Source organism: Cadophora gregata (genome assembly GCF_030347475.1).
Source record: "Cadophora gregata isolate MNR1 chromosome Unknown scaffold_15, whole genome shotgun sequence".
Taxonomy (NCBI): Eukaryota; Fungi; Ascomycota; class Leotiomycetes; order Helotiales; family Ploettnerulaceae; genus Cadophora; species Cadophora gregata.
Genome location: NW_026695938.1, coordinates 1,288,609 through 1,306,907, shown reverse-complemented (window position 1 = coordinate 1,306,907; position 18,299 = coordinate 1,288,609). Strand labels below are relative to the sequence as shown.

At 49.8% G+C, this 18,299-nt stretch overlaps 5 protein-coding genes across 5 annotated transcripts; 4 read left to right on the top strand and 1 right to left on the bottom strand.

Moving 5' to 3' along the window:
• Positions 1 to 1,796: 1,796 nt before the first annotated feature.
• SFT2 (protein transport protein sft2) lies at positions 1,797 to 2,973 on the top strand (the record flags this gene model as incomplete). The annotated part of the gene is made up of 5 exons (XM_058498429.1): positions 1,797 to 2,019; positions 2,170 to 2,290; positions 2,539 to 2,689; positions 2,745 to 2,839; positions 2,916 to 2,973. The coding sequence occupies 5 exons, from the start codon at positions 1,797 to 1,799 to the stop codon at positions 2,971 to 2,973; spliced, it is 648 nt and encodes a 215-aa protein (XP_058351943.1).
• Positions 2,974 to 6,903: 3,930 nt separating this feature from the next.
• Positions 6,904 to 10,329, top strand: ONS95_005037 (uncharacterized protein; the record flags this gene model as incomplete). The annotated part of the gene is made up of 2 exons (XM_058498428.1): positions 6,904 to 9,686; positions 9,735 to 10,329. The coding sequence occupies 2 exons, from the start codon at positions 6,904 to 6,906 to the stop codon at positions 10,327 to 10,329; spliced, it is 3,378 nt and encodes a 1,125-aa protein (XP_058351942.1).
• A 1,915-nt stretch (positions 10,330 to 12,244) lies between these two features.
• Positions 12,245 to 13,111, top strand: ONS95_005036 (uncharacterized protein; the record flags this gene model as incomplete). The annotated part of the gene is made up of 1 exon (XM_058498427.1): positions 12,245 to 13,111. The coding sequence occupies one exon, from the start codon at positions 12,245 to 12,247 to the stop codon at positions 13,109 to 13,111; it is 867 nt and encodes a 288-aa protein (XP_058351941.1).
• A 993-nt stretch (positions 13,112 to 14,104) lies between these two features.
• Positions 14,105 to 16,833, bottom strand: ONS95_005035 (uncharacterized protein; the record flags this gene model as incomplete). Its single annotated transcript, XM_058498426.1, has 3 exons — positions 14,105 to 14,350; positions 14,401 to 14,712; positions 14,770 to 16,833. The coding sequence occupies 3 exons, from the start codon at positions 16,831 to 16,833 to the stop codon at positions 14,105 to 14,107; spliced, it is 2,622 nt and encodes an 873-aa protein (XP_058351940.1).
• Positions 16,834 to 17,615: 782 nt separating this feature from the next.
• On the top strand, positions 17,616 to 18,299 carry ONS95_005034 (uncharacterized protein; the record flags this gene model as incomplete). The annotated part of the gene is made up of 1 exon (XM_058498425.1): positions 17,616 to 18,299. The coding sequence occupies one exon, from the start codon at positions 17,616 to 17,618 to the stop codon at positions 18,297 to 18,299; it is 684 nt and encodes a 227-aa protein (XP_058351939.1).

Genomic DNA, 18,299 nt, shown 5'->3' with positions numbered 1-18,299 from the left:
CCGGATATTCAAAGTATTATTGGTCTGGGCTCCTTAGACTGCCTCTGACTCGGGCGTTGGCGTATGGTATCTCAGTTGGTACTAAATGAAGGGTATAGAGTTGCGATTGATGGAAGCGATGGACGAAGTGAGCACTGCAACTTAGATTGGAATATATTGACACGGTCGAATGAGGAAGCTGGTAAGCTTGATGCTGTATATCCGTATCTTGTCAAGATGACCGGGGAACGATAGATGATGGTACTTCGGATACTGGATATCAGAGTCGTACGAAGCGCTTAGTATGGTAGCTTTGGGGCTCTTCTTGAAGTGATGGTGCAGCCACTCAAAATGAAGGCAAGGAAACGGGATATCTGCAAAATGGGACGGGAGAGAGAGACGGATGGGAGCATTGCTTTTATGTCGAAGATCCGTTCCTGCTTCGATCGAGCATCATGGATCCTCCTGATTACCTTTTCAAAGACGGGTTTCTCATTACTCAGATGGCTATCAGACCATGGGGCCCTCTTTGGGAGTCCAGGGTCTCAAAATGTGAAGGACTCTGGCAGATAAGGGGGGTGGAGGATCAAGGAGATCCGAGTCAAAAGCAGGCTAGAATAAAAATCGCCGCTCAAACTAACTCCCTTCTCGCAACCTCTCTCTCTCGGTCATTGTGCGAAGGGCATCATATCCATTTCTTCTCTACCAATGATGGTTGCCATGCCCTCCTTTCTCATCCCCCTCCATGGTCTCTTTCGGAGACTTTCGCTAAATATCAGTCATCAGCCAGTCAAGTCAGCCTGGCAATATGTCTCACCAGCCTCGATCCTCCCAGGATACATGTGCTTGTCTTATCGCGATGCTGCGGACCGCTACCGTACGGTGCGGTACTGGTTGTACCCTTCTTTGAACGGTGCGAGCCGACTGCCGGAAGGTTGAGAACTGGAGTGGACGAGAGCTACCTTAAGGTACTGTAGGTAGCTGGAGCTGCCCAGGTGGAGGTGGAGCTGGAGCGAGACCTGGTCCCGGTCCTGGTCCTGGTCCTGGACGTTGCAGGTGTGGCTGAAGCCCTCCATGATTGGTGGCAGCGCTCAAAGGCTGCTCTGACCCCCCAGTCTACGCAAGGCGCGGCAACTTCACTTCACTTCACTTCACTGCACTGGCCAGTTTGTGAGACCTCCAGACCTCGCCAGACCTCGCCAGACCTCGCCAGACCTCGCCAGACCTCACTCCAAATATTTCTGGCTCGTTGCCTTCACACCATCACACCACATCATCGCGCACACGTACTCTGCCAACATTCCCATCTCGAAAAGATTGGCCTTTCGCACTTCTGCCTACCGCCCAGATTCCCTACATATTCAAGTTCTCTGTCTGCGACCAAAGCCCAGCGCCGAGAGCTCCATCGTAAACGACCAGACCAGCCCATAGCTACCTACCCATCTCGACACCCCCTCTACCACCTCTTTCGACGAGAGAGCTAGGTATCCAAGGATCATTCGGATCACGAGTCCAACCTTCAGCACATACACACACTTCTTGTTGCAGCCCATTCGGCTCTTGTGGTCATTGGGCCCCTCCCCAAACCAGTCGTATTCATTCCACGCGGTCGATCGACGCATAACATACTTGCAGCGTATTCCGCAGTACGACCGATACAGCGTCCTTTCTCTCCCCACGAAGCAACCCCACCTACAAATCGCCTGCAGATCTTCTTCCCACAGGCCACATCTATCTAGTAACACGACTGGCTCGACCAGGTTTCTGCAACCTTAAATCTACGACTACCGGCATCTGGAAGCTAGCACAACTCGGCCATGGCATCCTCGTCCTTCAGAGATTCTATGAACTCCCTAGGCTGGTCCCGCCGCGAGTCGGACCTCCCCGTCAACACCTCTCAGCAGACCGGTCTCTTATCGTCGATCAAGTCTTTGAATCCTTTTGGAGACAGTGGTTATGTCAGACTTCCAACCGTTGAAGGACCTGGAGCGCCACTCCCTGCTCGAAATAGACGAGAAGAAGATGAGGCATGGTTTGCTCGTGAGTCAACTTCCTACACCCCCTTTCTACGTTTCACCACCCCTGCGCAAGCCTATATCATGGGCATGTGCGACATGCAGCACCTGTGGCTGGATCTTGCTCGTATTACTCTGGAGAGGCACCGAGAGGCTGACCTGTGATGCTATTCAGTGAGTCGATGGGATCGACTTCTGATATTTGCGGGGTGCAACATTGGCGCCCTCGCCTGCTTCGTCCTAGTCTTTGCGTTGTGGCCAATAATGATGGCCAAGCCCCGGAAGTTCGCTCTTCTGTAAGTCTTATTATTCCTGTTTTGCTGTCAAATCTGCAGCTTGTTGCTCGAGACAACCCCCCTCATCGGCAAGCTCGGTTCATGCAGGTATCCGCCTCGCATCATGCAGCTCTAGTAATATGCCATTTCTAAGCCACCATGATACCGATGGTGTGGGAATCCAGAAGCTCTCTCTGATCTCGTCCATCATCATGATTCATGATATTCCTTGTTTTCTTAGACACTGACTGGATCTTGTGACATATCAGATGGTCTTTAGGGTCAGCCTTGTTTCTTGCTTCATGGGCAGCCATGATGGGACCCTGGACATACGCCTCGCACCTGATGTCCTCACAACGATTACCATTTACCGCAGCCTACTTCGGATCAATAGCACTTACGCTATATTTCAGTCTCGGTGTAAGTTCATCCTAACTCTGATAACATTCATGTACTAATTTAGAAATTTCTCCAGCTTCAAAGTACTATCTTGACTTTGATATCGGCTCTCATACAACTAGCATGCCTTATTTGGTACCTTGTCAGCTATTTTCCCATGGGCTCAAGCGGGTAAGTCTCCCGCTTTGCAATAATTTTGCCATCAAACCGTTGAAAATGGAGGCGTCATTGTCTAACACCTCAGCAGATTACGACTCGCTACGAGTTTTGGTGCTCAAAGAGCCGCAGCCTGGATGACCGGTTAAGAGCTCGAAGTGGAAGCTGCAATTGTCAAGATAGCATGTACATCAATACACACCACAATTTTTTAAATCACTTTCCACTTGCTTTTCCTTGCACGATATTTCTATATGTTTACGTGGAACGAGCCAAAGAACTCGGAAGGCACATCTGATATGATAGTGATCAGTGATATCAATATGCCACTCCATCTGTGTCCCAAGCTCCACCTGGCTATGACGCTCGGTGTGAGCCGCGACGCTGTAAAAACGCAAAGAACCCTTTTTATCTTCCTTCATACCCTTACAAAGCATAACTTTCTGTAATCCTTAAGATAACGAGACATTGGGAGGCGTATGAAACCCCTGAATCCAAACGTAGTGTCAAGATTCAACTCTGGTGTCCAATAATCCACGGTCCATTCTAACAAACGAAAATTATTACATGCTGTTCCGATACGTTGAAGGGGAATTTCAAGCTTTTCTCGGACGAGCGATGTTATGCCGAGCCTCAACTATGTTATCACCTGTTTGACTGATGGCCGCATGAAGATCATGCATGCTATGGGGAAGTATATCCTGAGATCCTGGCGACAGAATGATTTAGGAAACAGTAGCCCGTGATGACCGTCGCGACAGATTTGTAAAGCAATAACGATAAGATTTGACTACCAGTAGCAGCTTGTGCCCCCTCGACGCCATACCGCTCTTCCTCTCACTTTAAGCTCGAGAGAATATCTGGAGAAGAAAAGGCTTGAACCATCATAACCAGCCAATGCCCAAGTTCCAGTGTTGATACCAATAACGCCAGTCCTTGCTTTATTTTCTCCAAAGATCTGCAGCCTTCGTGCTCTCTTTGGCCTGGTATATGGACAAGACAATATTCTCCTACGGACCCTCTCGAGGGACTGCGATCGTGCATATCTAAGCTTGAAACCTATTGCTTTGAAGAGCAGCAGCAGCACCGTATAGATGCGGAGATGCAGAAACGTCCCTAACAGTTGCAGCTAGATACGCAGCGTCATTAGCATCGGTCTCTCCGATTGCTGCTCGAGTTGGAGAACGGATCCAAGAATCTCGGTCATTAAGGATGGACTCGCAATTGCATAAGCAATGTTCTCCCTGTGGCATTTCCAGTCAAATGCGAAGGCCCGGAAACACATGCAGCGATAGCTGCAGCATCCCGAACAGACTCAGCGACAGCTCGGAATGAATGCCCTAGTTGAGCAACGAGTAGGTTCCCACGTTAGGAAGTGGATGCAGTAACGGAACAGAAGACGTGCGTTGTGCATGCATCGCTGCTTCTGAGACATCTGAGCTTCTCCCCCGAGCAACTGCTTTCAAGGCTTTCCATCTATCTCACTCTTCCAATCGATATGGCCAATACAGCGTGGCCCGGAGTCGTTTTTCGTGAAATCATACTAGATGGTCAGCGAGACTATGGTGAAAGAGCCGTAGTGCGATAAATCCTTTCCTGACATGTCTTAAAATCTAGTATGATTTTCAAGACTGCCGCTCGGAACAGCATTCCCCTTGTCCCAATCCCATGCAAAGCTACTCATCCTGTTGATCAACCAAATCGACCTCGATTCTTCAATCAGCCTTCAACTCACCCTAAAGTGGAAACAGCATGAAGCAAATCGCATTGTATTATCCATGCCGATGCCAAAATGATTTGTATCTCTACACGCAATTGACGTTAGCCAACTCCAGGTGGAATTAAGGTAAGGGGGAGTTTTTCCATTAGAAAGGCAGACCGAAATTGCAGTAACTTCCAGATTCTTATGATCTCAATGTCGAGCCGAGGTCTGTACGATATGTACCACGAAATTTAAACTGGTCAGTCACCTTGCCGCTGCTGCTGCCTGTTTACAGTCAGCACGGGAGCTCTCAACGCCGCGGTCAAAAATGCCAGGCGTCTTCTTGTGCTTATTGGATATCGGCCTCAAAAGATTCTGGAGAGCAGCGCCTTGTTGCCCTCTTAGGTAACATCAGAAGGCTTCCCTTCCTTTCCACCGCCAAAGTTTAGGCTGCGTCCAGTTCTTCCCGAGGCGTGAGACTCACTGCTGCAGGGCTTTGTAGCATGCAAATAGGGTTCGCAGCAGTAGTTAATAAACTTCTTGCAAGCCTGAAAACGTCCGTGGCAAATATAAATAGAATTTCTTACTTTGCAACATACTCTGTCAACGGCAAAGCGGACCCCCTAGAAGCTTTCACAGCTCAGTTATTCTGTCCCTCGCTAAGGCCAGAAGGAGCCAAGCCCGCAGGACCGGCAGACGACGTGGATCTGTGAAGTTGCCTTAGTGGGAATGCCTGTGGCCGACATCTTCCCAGCTGCTTTCGTTTGGATTCTGTCGGGGATCGTCAATGATTGTATTCTTTTGATTCGATTCGATTCGATTCGATTCGACATATAATGAATCGGTGCAAAACATATATCAGCGGGAAAGGATACCTATCTAGGTAGGTAGCTCTTGCATCCGAGGTTTGCGAGTGTTGTTGTGTTGTAGTACCTTAATTACCTTGGAGGTATCGGCACCGTCTAGCCGGAAAGCACCTTCCAATTTCCCACCCAGAGGAGAGGGACGAGAAGAGAAGACAAGGGAAGAGAAGAAAAGAAAAGAAAACTAAAGGGCCAGGCAACTCGCCGTACTGTCAGATGGCAATACTCGTACCTAGCACCTTAGGGTTGAATTCGAAATGTCTCACATGGCTCAACACAACTGCAAAAAAGAATATAAACAAAAAAAATAGGGGGGTGATTCACTTCCATATAATAGAAGCAAATTAGTTGCACGATAGAAACCGTACCGTATGTCCCGTAATCCACCGTCATTCACCACCTCAGTCCAGCCGAGTACCTTAGGCTTAGGGTAGTTGAGTGGAGAGGAGAGCAGAGCAGAGCAACGGAGCAGTGGAGAGGAGAGGAGAGGAGTGGGCCGGCAGAACTGTCCGCCCTAGAAATTTTTAACGAGGAGAGGCTACAACCTCACTCTCACTCAACTCAGACTCTTTCTACCAAACTCTCACCAAATTCCGCCTCCATTTCTCCCCCCAACGTCGCTCAGCCCAGCCTTTCCTTCGCCGCTGGGAGCTTCGAGAGGCGTACCTTTCCTTCGATCATTCGAGTCTTCTCGACATTTCCCACTGCCTCTGTCTGACATTTCCTGCGACGAGAACGTGCGACCAGCCGTGGTACTTGTCAAACGCCTCGAGAGACAGACTCCTACTGCATTGTCGACTCTTTCGCCGCAATCGTGGTTCACGAAGCATTTCACATCAACTGGCTTGCTGGTATTGAGGTGTTCTGAGGTGCGTTCTGCTGTTTTCTGCGACATTTCAAGCTTGTGTGCGTGTCTCGTTATTCGCGCAGCACTGCATGCCCTCGGCCTTTACTCAGCCCATTCACAAATTGCCTGCACTCCCGTCTCATAGTCATGCTACGTTGGACCATTCAAGCTAATATTTGTCTTCAAATCAGGAATTGTGCGGTCCTGTGGTCGTTGCCAGCATCATCCGTGTCAACAGACAAACCACTTCGATCCGCCCACGCGAGCGGTTTTCTCGATCTGCAAATTTTTTCGACGAGCCGTCCTTGATACCCACTCCGTTTAATTCATCTCTTCCGGTATCGTTTTCTCGAAAATCGCGCGACCACTTTCACCGATCGTTGAAGTTTTACCCCTCCAACGAAAAACCCGACGACAACCAAGAACCTCGAACCCGAACTCACTGTTCGATTTCGCAGCTCCATCCGCCACATTTCCACCCCGGTGATATCGGCGTAGTGGGAAATCGTGCGGAGGGGTCATATAAACCTCTCCGGACATCCAAACCTGGTGGTGATTCTGAATCACCGTCCAGTACAGAGAAGTCGAGCATTTGGTGAAAGCCAACCCTTCTGCTCCGTAGACGCGTCCTGAGATATCCCCATTGATATCTTACGTGTCAATCATAATGAGTACCACACCCTCAAGACCAAACGGCGATGCCGCGCCGGCTCCACCGGTATTCTCATATGCACAAGCTGCCAAAGGCCGTGCTGCTGCTCCTACAGCTTCGGCCATGCAGTCACACCAATCAACCGCATCCGGGGTTAGTACACCAGCTAAGGAAGCACAATCTACAACCAATACTCCTTCTGCGGGCTCCGAGAGAGGTGATAGAAGTGTCAATGGAAGTGTTGAGGCACCAAATAAGGTCGATACCGCAGAACCTAGTCACAATACAGAGACCAAGGCTTCGGCTTCATTAAAAGCCACTTCTTCTACAGCATCCCCAAGCTTTGGCACTGCTTCAACGTCCACATTACCGAAGGAGGACAAAGATGATGATTTTGTGTTAGTTGGAGGACCTGATTCGCATAAAGACCGACATAGTTCCGCCACAGACAAGGCTGCTGAGGGAGGTGAAGGTCGGAGACCTAAGAAGGGCAAGAAGCAAAAGAATGCCGAGAAAGAGGCCGAGAAGGAGACCGAGAAAGAAAAGGAAGAAGTCAAGCCGGAGGTTTTCATCCCCGCTCCGCTACCGACAGTGAACTTCTGGCAGCAGCGAAAGGAGGAGGCAGCTAAGGTAAAGCCGAGCCCTGTGGTCGGGCAGAGTCCACAGACCGGTGGACCAAGCTCAGGCGACTTGTCCACGCCACATAGCAAGACAGCTGAGAAGAAACGAGGAAAGAGTGAGGAGGCTTTGAGTCCAGCGCAAAATGGTACATCGAAGGATGCGCCAAATGCCAACAAGGGACAGAAGAAAGGAGGTGATACTCCTGGAAAGAAGGATGATCAAACTGGCAAGCGTGTAGGAGCTCGAGGCAGCAGAGGGAATGAGAAGGATGAGAAGGCACCCACGAGCCATTTACCACCGCCAGTAGAGGATGCTACATCGTGGCCTACTCCTGAAACAGCACTCGAGGAAGAGAAGCGCAAGGTTCAAGAAAAACCCGCAAAGGACGAGAAGGACGAGAAAGATGAGAATGCTTCCAACAAGCCACGGCCAAAGGAAAAGTGGGTCCCGGTCCCATACATCCCATCTGTCACATTCAGCACACCTCTCCCGACTAGAGGAGGTCGAGGACGTGGTGGAGCTCGCGGTGGCAGAACAGAAGCTGGTGGACGTGCAGGCCATGCATCAAATGGCACAGGTGAGAAGCCGCAGGGGGCTTCCACCGAAAATCCATCGGGTGACCGTGATGCTAGATCTAGCTCTGTTCCTCCTACCACCAAGAACCGGCCATCCAACGAGCAAGCAAGTACACGTAAAGCCTCGGTTGCACAGGGAGGTGACAAGTCAAAGTCCAATTCATCCAAGAACGAGTCTACCAGCGATATTCGAAATCTTCCCAATGGTGGTCAGCCAGAGCAAACTTTCGAAGTTAGCCAAGACTCGCGTGGTGACAACAAGGGTCAGAGGCAAGAGCAGAGTTTCTTTGAGAATCAGGCTTATCAGCGATCAAGTACTGACCGTAAGGGTGACTCAAACATCAGAGCACCTGACCAGTTCAAGGACAGCTCAAGCTTCAATAAGGATGGCATGAATCAAAATCGTGGGAACGATGGCCAGTCAAATCGTGGACGTGGTGGCTTCCGAGGGAGAGTTGGTCATGGTACTTTTGCAAACGGGCAACCCCATCCCCAGAATGTCTTCACCAATGGCCACGGAGGTCCACCACCACCTAACGGATATCCTGTTCGACAAGCCTCAGGTCCTTACAGTCCACCACTTCAACCTCTCCCCTTTAGCAACCAATACGCACCACCACCTTCTCGTGGAGGTCGTGGCGGATCCCGATCACAGTCGATACCAAACAACAATATGTATGGACGCTACCCACCAAATGGCAGTCTCGCACAGCACATGTCCCCTATACAAACCTCGAACCCAATGTATGATTTCTCGCCCATGCAAGGCCCCATGAGCGCACAGCCATATCAACCTTATATGGACCAAGTATCTGTTCTGGCAATGGTCACAATGCAGCTTGAGTACTACTTCTCCATTGACAACTTGTGTAAGGATGTCTTCTTGCGAAAGCACATGGACTCTCAAGGTTTTGTTTTCTTGGCCTTCATTGCCGGCTTCAAGCGCATCCAAGCTCTTACTCAGGAGTTTGAACTGTTGAGGTTTGCATGCCAGGAGTCCGAAATCATCGAGCTCGTCAGAGGCGATGATGGGCTTGATCGGCTGCGAAGAAAGGAGGGATGGGAGAAGTGGGTTTTGGCCATGGAGGAGCGTGATGAGTCTGTCAGAAATGCCGGCCCTACCGTTCATCAACGCTCGCAACAAAATCAGCACAGAGGATCCATGGTTATGCCAAACCAGCATGCAATGTCTCCGGTAGCATTCCAAGCCAACGGCACTGACGCAGGATTTCGCCACTATCCCAATGGCAACGGTGTCCCAGCACCTGTTCTAGCTAACGGTACTGATGGAGCATACTTTCCCGACACCCCTCTCTCAGCTGCTGTGCCCGACTTCTCCCCTGGTATCATGACTGGCCGTGGCCGTCCTACTGAACCTTTAGACATCGAGACCACCTTTAGTGACGAAGAAGTTGCTCACTTGACTCTTGTTTTCAAGGCTCCTAAAGGGAGTGAGGATTCAAAGCCAAAGTCTCCTTTCCACAGTATGCCGTCAAGAACTTTTTCCAACGGATCAATTGATGGCAGATCGATCGCTGAAGAACTCTATGACGATCAACGTCAAGGCCGATCTCTGGCAAATGGCTCCCATGCGTCCGAAACGTAAGAATACCGATCTCTCTGGAATTCAGCTGGCTAACCTATTACTAGCGGTTCTCCAGATGGCCTACGTCGCTCGAGAAGCCCATTTGGTTCTCTATCCCCCACTCAAACCTCTTTCAGCAATGGCCCCCCAGTCATGTGGGTGAAGGGTCAAAAGCAACAAGCATTCGTTTCTCCTGGTAGCTCGGAAGAGTTATATACCAAGTTCCGTGCCCGTGCTCTGCAACACCGAGAGACCTCGCCACCTGGCGAGAGCCATGCTGACATGAAGCTGCTCTATGAGTTCTGGTCACATTTCCTGTGTCGAAATTTCAACGCAGCCATGTACCAGGAGTTCCGAAACTTTGCATTTGAGGATGCTCAAAGTAAGGCCATGAGCGGTGTAAACAGTCTCATTAGCTACTACGCAGAAGTACTCAGCAGCAAGAAGAAGGTCATTCCAAGTGTCCTTGCCCTGCACTACGTGGACTTGGTCAAGAATGAGGATCCTAGCGGTCCCCGTCCCGCCTTGGAGAAGCTCCGTGTCGCATGGAGAGATGGAGCCCTTGACATGAAGAGCCGAAAGAGAATCGATAATCTAGTTGATTCAAAGCTTAGGGAGGAGCTTGAGCGTGCGCCGCATCAGAAGTCAGATTTGTCTTAATCAATTTAGTTCTTTTGGACTTTGCTGGCTGTGGTCGTCTCTCAGTCCCCTGCAAGAAACCTGGACTACTACCAGGATAGCTCTCTTGCCCTACTTCTTCAACGTCAGCCCGCATGTGCTCACATTTCCTGCTGTTATGCGGGTCTTTGGTTGAGCCACTTACATTGATTGTATCTACGAGTTTTGTTTGACGGTATCACGGCGTTTGTTAGGAGCTCACAGCAAGATTCCTGGTTGGAGATCTTCATGGCATCATCTTCAACTTGGTGTTTACACTCTTCGCCTTCACGGAATGGAATCTGATGGTCATGGGCATGCACGCACTGCTGCACGCTCGGATTGTTTTCCTTGCCGCCATTCTTGTTTGCTTACTGTCTATATTTCTGCATAGCCTCTTCGCCTCCTTAAGTATTTTCCCTCTCCGGCTTCCAAAATCAAAAGTCCAGGCATTCATTCTATTCATTCGGGCAAAAGAAAAGCGTTCGTATCGTACCTACTGCTTTTTCGGGTTCCTCCTGGTCTGATCTAGCCTGACACACACATGCTTCTCTACTCTCGATTAATGGGGTTGAGTTGAGATGGGTTGAGTCTTGGAGCTTTCTCTCACACAAATTAAAGGCATCTACATGAGTTTCTGCATGTTTCGGAACATGCACACCCACCACGGCTGTTCGGTCTTCAAGAACGCGAGTTCTTCAGAGGGTGTGTTAGATAGAGAGGAATGACTGACCGAAAGCATGGAAGGAAGGATGGAAACTCATAAAAGGAATTTGCTGCCACATGTACAATAGCAAGCAAGAATGGAGCCAGCATTCACAGATGCCTCTCTCTGATGGCGTGATTTGTGACTTGAAGATGGCGATCTTGATTCTTTGTTACCGAGACTCGGAAGAAGCACACCTTGCTGACATGTGGTAGGTGAGCAAGTGTTTTAGCAACGTGGATTTTGCTGCATATGATCGTACTCTGTTGGAATTACCGACAACTCCATAGTGAACTTATCCATATATGGCAATCGAGTAAACACATTTCCAGCCCCACGTCGTTGTTCACTCATATGCAGCCAAAACCTAACCGGCCTATCTGTTCCTATGCTCTCTGCCAACTGGCTCGATGCACTGACATGAACAGTATTACCCAGCCTCATTTTAACATGCTAGGTCTAGCCTACGACGCAACATCACAGCAGACTGTTCGTTTGAGGGTGATTGAACCAATTTCCTTAGTCGCCTAGCAGTGTCCGTGGCCCTCCTGATTCTTTTAGACACAGATAAATGCCAAGGAAGCTCCAAGGTGTATTCGCTAAGTATGAGACTCAACAATCCCAAACTTCCACTTCAATTTAAACACATTCTTTCGCATACAAATGTAAGTCGTGGTTGGGACCTCAAGTAGTTTGTCCATTTGAGGGACCACCATCCCGAGAGCTGCGGATACCCGTCCGCGAGAAAGTCGAGGTCTCACCGCGGATCGACTTGCTAATACTTCTATCCTCGGAATAACAGCCATTGGAACGAAAAACTACATCCTGTGTACTTGACAATTTCAATTTCATGACCTCGGACTTGTACTCGAGCTTGAGGTAGTGAACCCCTGTCTCCTGCTGCGCCAATTGGGTTGCCATGCCCACCGGCCATGATGGACCCCTGCCGAAAGTCAACAGCAAGAAATCCCAAGAGCCGACTGCAGGAAACTTGCTTTTGACTGCAACAGTAATTGATCTCGCAGGATTTTGGGAAGTGATTTTTCTGCTTCCGCAATCTGAACAATCGCATGCTCACGAGGTGCCACAATTGATTTATCTCGTCAATTGAAAGAACTCGAGGATTCTCGAGAGTGGCGTGCTCGTTGGTTATTAAGTAAGTGGAGTAGACATCGTGGAATGCATATCAGGTCAGCTAATGTTTGTGGAAGAATGCGGTCCTCAACCACAACATATCTATCTCTGCTCCTCCTGCCAGTATCCGCGCTGCAGATACCGTCGATACTTGCCCCATTCTACGAACCGCGTATCGAGGACTCAATCCTCCTCTCCAACGAGTCACTCTCCACATCACTCGAGGAGCACTCGAACGACCTCCGCAAACGAGATGGAAACTGCCCAATAAACTTCAACTCTTGTAGTACATTCCGTGACTCGGCGGGAGGCGCCTGCTGTACAGCCGGCACATTCTGTACCACCGATAGAGCAAGGAACATAGCATGCTGTCCCACAGGCGCAGCATGTACCGGTACTCTTGACGTCGCAACAGCCACGACGACTGGGCTGGGGGGAGGAGGAGCAGTGTTCGGTACGGGTACTACGACAACAGTGCCTACGACGGCCATAGCGACGATCACAGACGGCGCAGCCGTATCCTACGTTGCGAACGCTTTCTTCCCTTGGCCATACATACCCACCACGTACGCCAACTCTGCGGCTTGTAACTCCGCATACCAGGACTGTCAAACCAACTATGCTGCCTGTACTTCTGCACTCGATGGGTCTGGGGCGGGCAATCTAGGGTTTGGAGTTACAATTGTGGCGCCGAATGGGGGCATTACTGCAACGCCAACGATTCAGAGCCTGGGTATTGCGAGCGCGACGAGTATTTGCTCGAGCCTCAGCTCTGAGGGATGCTATAATATTGTTAGTGAAAACTGTGCGCAGTTTGGGACTGGCACAGAGGTTAACTTCGTGCCGGGGACGACGGTAAACGTTGCAGCGAGGGCGACGGCGGGGTGTTATGCTGTGGGTGTTATGGCGGGTGTTGGGTTGGGGTTTGCTGGGCAAATGATTTAAGAGCGACGGCGGTGTGTGACATGGGAGGGAGCCTAAGTTGATTTGAGTGATGATTTTGCATGGCATGGTGTTTTGGTTTGGATTTCTGTTGATAGGGTATGTGTTACGCTGTCATGAGCTCTATTAGTCTGCCCGAGGAAGGGAATGAGTAGTATATACTTAGCTAGTATGACAGAATTCAGAGATGGCTCTACGTAATCATTATCTTATCAGTGTACATTTAACCTCTTCGGTACGGGTGCAAGACCGGCTAGTGTTGAATCACAACTCTTCAGTTGTCTCGCTGTTCCTTTCAGACTCTCCATATTTCCATCTGCTGTGTAGAATAAGTATTACGACCTTGAAACAATGACAATTGCCACATATTTGACAAAAAACGCGACCGGGAGAAGGTCCTCGAAATCTGGCGTAGAAACAGAAAGGACAGTATCAACAAAGCTGGTTAGAACATCAAAACTTCTCGGCTGTTCCCAACCCTCAGCACAACATGCTAGCAGAGGATGACATATTCACGAAAGTATAACCCACTTCTCATGCTGTGGCGAATCAGTAATCTAAGTGTTATTCACAGGGGTTCAAGGGGCATAAAGGTATCTACAAATGTAAGGATTTTGAAAGAGCATAGAAGGATGTTTGCGGTGAGACGCATTTTGACCCGCACGGGGAAGTGATGAATACAATCAAACTTGTATTTGACAGTAGTGGATCGGAGTGATGATATGGCAAATAGTCCCTTGGTACTATTCTCGTACAATGTATGTCTCGATATTGACGACAGGAAGAAAAGTCCGAACAGATAACTCCGTTGTCATTGGTCCACGAATTGCTTTTAAATGAGCAGCATATTGGTATCTAATCTACTGAGCAGAGTACTGTAATTGTAGATAACTACAAAGTGTCATTCAGGGGCGGAGTCCATAACCACCCCCACAGAGATCTAATTCAAAGCTTTTCAGGGACATCGTGACCCATCCCATCCGCGCGCCGTGTCCTTTAACGTGAAAGAACTCCCTTGACGACACCATCAATAACGTGACGGCCGCTAATAATCACCTCACCAATGCCTGACTCATCACCACTGCCGACTTCTATCCAGCGCTTCAAGAGATCGTTGCTCTCCTTCGGTTTGACATCATCACCCCGAGTACCGACTGTGATGTGTGCGACTTGATTAGTACACTCCCATCCTTCGTCAACGAGTCTAGCAACGATAGCCATAATGCGGTCATCCCACACGATCTGTACCATATTAGTATAAACTAAACGCAGTATTATCACCGGGTGCATACCTTCTCCAACAAGACTTTGCAATGTCCTAGCTTGGTATTTGGGTGCCAGGGGTCTCCAGCAGCAACATGAAGATCGGTGTATTTCTGCCAAAGCTCAGGATGGGCCTTCGAAGATGCACGATGAATCAGGGTCACATGGAACTCGGGCTGGACACGGCGATTTTGCCCCAGCTGACGAAAGAAGCGAGCTTTATTTGATGAGACGGAGCCGAAAGCATTTTCAAGGACATCGAGGATTTGGGACTTGGGGAGTTTGATGGAGATATACTCCAACGGTTTCTGCTTCTTCGCTATCGGAGGTGCTTGCTCTCTCTTTTATGATGGTCGTTAGTACGTCTACATCTTCTTCGAAGGATGGGAATATCTTACAATCTGGTTCTTCTGGTTCCTGTTGCGGTTATTTTCTTCGGCTCCTCGCTCACCAATCGTGTGTCTGATCTCAGGCTTGTACTCGCTCAGTGAGACCTTGATTGCCTCATCGAGATCGTCGCTCGAAGGCATCTCGGTGATGAGCTTAGGGTAGAGATTGTGGAGTTGACCAACAACAGTTTCGAGGTTCTCGCGAGAGTCCAGAGTGGGATCCAGGTCGATAACAGCATCGAATCCGTCGTCGGGTTTGGTCTCCGTGTTGAGTGCTTCGAAGCGGTGAATGAATCCTTCCATGATTCCAACAACCTTTTGCGAGTCCGAAGCTGCCTGAATGGTCTGATGGTTGTCGCCACGGGCAAATACTCTGTCTTGGGTCACCTGTCTGATCTTGGGAATCGAATCTGGGGTATGGACGAAATTGAGTGCAACCAGGCGAACATGAGGATGAGTTAGACGAACGTCTCCGAGGATTTGCTCGCGCTCATGTCTCTGCGCGTTGTTCCGATCAGCGAACACCACTGGAACATCTTCCAATTGAGCCAGCACCTCCTTTGTGAATCGAGGTGGTCGGCCCTTGCCAGTGATGTTGTCATTTTGGACATGGCCCCAATTGAAGAGCTGGGTAAGCGCGACAGCAATGGTTGTCTTACCGCAGCCGAGAGTAGCAATAGGTACCAGGATGATGTTCTTAGTGGCATCTTCTGGGGCACCTCCAATCTCAGCATATTCCGCCCGGATTATGTCTGAGCCCTTCAAGTTCTTCTCTTTTAAAAAGTCGTCGCGCAGCTTGATGATCCCGTGGTTTTGTCCGTAAGCCTTGCCCAACCGAGAGTTCTCCGCAAGCATCTTCCGAGCATAGAGCAGATATTCCTCGGTGATCTTGATATGCTTCTTGTACCGAGGTGCCTTCCCAGAGATGATCGCCTTTGTACACTCACGCCATTGTCGGTACATGAGGTATGGCTCTTCAAACTTGTATTTGAAGAACCAGTCTGTGAATCGATTTGAAGAATTCTGGCGAGCCTTACATCGAATGACAAAGCCCTCGATATCTCGTCCATTGTAGTGACCAGTTTCAGCAACATCATCGAGAAAAGTCTTTGTTGCATCGATATCCTCATAGATCAGGAAATCTGTCTTTCTGAAGCCCCATTCTTCAGCGAACGCCTGAACTTGAGTACCCGAATAAGTCATGAACTCGGGCAGGTTGATGTTGATACCATGGAGGTACAGTCCAGCGTGCTCTCTGTCGTAAGCAAGGATGTGCTCTTCGAACTCGTCATCACACAGCTCGAACACAGCAGTTGCATTCCTAGCTCGCAGCTCCTTCGCAAGATCCTGTCGAGTCTTGCCGACTGCTGCCAGATGCTTGTCAACCCATTTCTCGCCTGCCATGGCATGGCTGAGCTCTTCGTTTCTAGGACCAGTTGAGTGCTTGCTACATACCAGTAACGTGCCGTCGTGAACACCGCTTATGAAGATGATGCAGCCGTTCTCTTTCAGACTCAGCTCGTACGGGCCTTTGGTAGCTTGCTTGATGTTGTGCCACTGGGTGGCATGAACCTCACCGGTGTTGAAGAACTTGTCATAGCCTCTAATGGAGATCTCAGGTTGACCCTTTTCATTCTTACCGGTGAAAAGTCCCCGGGCATAGGTAGGAAGGTCGTCACGCTTGTAATCCCAATCTTGGAAGCGCCATGAGTTGACTACAAGGCTCCCTGGAGAACCCTGAACATTGAAGCCAGTTTTCTTACAGCTGTAAGTCTTCTTGGGTCCTTTCTTGGTGAGCCCTGCCTCAAGATTTCGTAGTAAGGTTTGAACTTCTTCCACATTCTGGGGTTGATAGGGAATCTGCCCGTTGTCCGCCATGATTGCAGGTCGAAAGTTTCTGCGGGAGATTGAGTGAAGCACTTTGCTTGAAGTGGAGTGTTGAGGAGAGATGCGGGATGATGTGTTTTCAGACGTTGATGTAGAAGGAGCAGTGCAAACAGAGCGCAGAATCTGGAAGATGAGTTTGACTCCCTGAGAATTGTGAGAGCGAAACGCGTGCTTTAATAGCAGCATCAAAACAAGAGCTAAAGCTGACTCTCCGACCGACTTTATAGTAGCCTCGACTCTTGAAAGCAACAGCTCTGCAGTGAATATGAAGGAACTTGTGCCAGAAAACCACCGTTGGAGTAAATGTTAGTCACGCCGGTGGGGGGCCTCTTCCAGACAGAACAGAAGTCCGCTCCAGGAAAGAACAACCTGTATAGAATAGAATAGAATAGAGGTCAGGCTTGAAAGAAGTGGAGGAGCCAGGGCGAGGCGAGGTGAGGCGATGAAGGTCAGACCAGAATCCACAGCCCACAGCCCGCAGCCCGCAGCCCAAAGCCCAAAGCCCAAAGCCCAAAGCCCAAAGCCTAAACAAACGGACGTTGTGGTGGCCCGGCACAGGCGAATGACTCTTCGGTAAGGTAAGGTAAGGTACGAAAGTACTTTCGTACTGTAATGGAACGAGGGTGGCTCGGGTGGGCAAACTTCGCTTCGTGAGGGCAGGAGGCAGGAGGCAGGAGGCAGGAGGCAGGCTAACGTAATGAGCTGGAGCGGCCGCCTCGCCCCTGTACCTACAGTAGTACAGTACAATACTGGACTGGATTGTACTGTATTGTATTTTCAGCCTTGTGGCGCGGGGCAGGGCACGCCACGCCACGGCACGGCAGGGCAGGGCAGGGCAAGCATGGCTTCAAAAATTAAGATACTGTCCATCACATCTCTGTCTCAGCTTTCCATTGCCGCACGGCAGCACAGACCGAAGCCTCACAATACTCTTCCAACCGATCACTCGTACAGTTACAGTATACATCATGAGCGCCACTGTCAACGTGCTCCTCCTCGCCGCAGACAACCCCGCCAAAGTCCTTCAGTATTTGCAAGAAAACCCTTCGAGTGCATCTATTCAAGACGAGCATGGCTACTCTCTCGTACATGCAGCCGCATCGTACAATCACATCGAGCTTCTGAGAGCAGTAGTTGAAGATTACCATGTCGACGTGAACATCAAGGACGAAGATGGAGAAACTGCTCTATTCGGAATTGAGACAGTGGAGATCGCAAAGATATTGGTGGAAGAGCTACACGCGGATATAACAGTCAGAGGCGAGCCGGGACAGTCTGCAAGAGAGCGAATTGCCGAGGATGGCGATTTCCCCGAGGTCGCTGTATACTTGCGAATGAGAGAACTCCAGGACCAGGTCAATGGTGCTGGTGGACTCAGATCGCGCAGTGCTATAACACCAACATCTCAACCAGACAACAGCATCGAGCGACCTGCGCCTCTTCCTGAAGGGATGTCTGTAGAATTTGGAACTATGGTACCCGAAGATGCAGGCGAGCTAGTGGACCCAGAATTCAGGCGCAGGATCGACGAATTGGCCGCTAGGGATGATTTCAACGAAGAAGAAGGGCAGGAAGCCTTACGGAAACTGGTAAAGGAAGCTCTTGGGGGTGAAGTGGGAGAAGAGAGAAGCAGTCGCCAACGAACAAGTTGA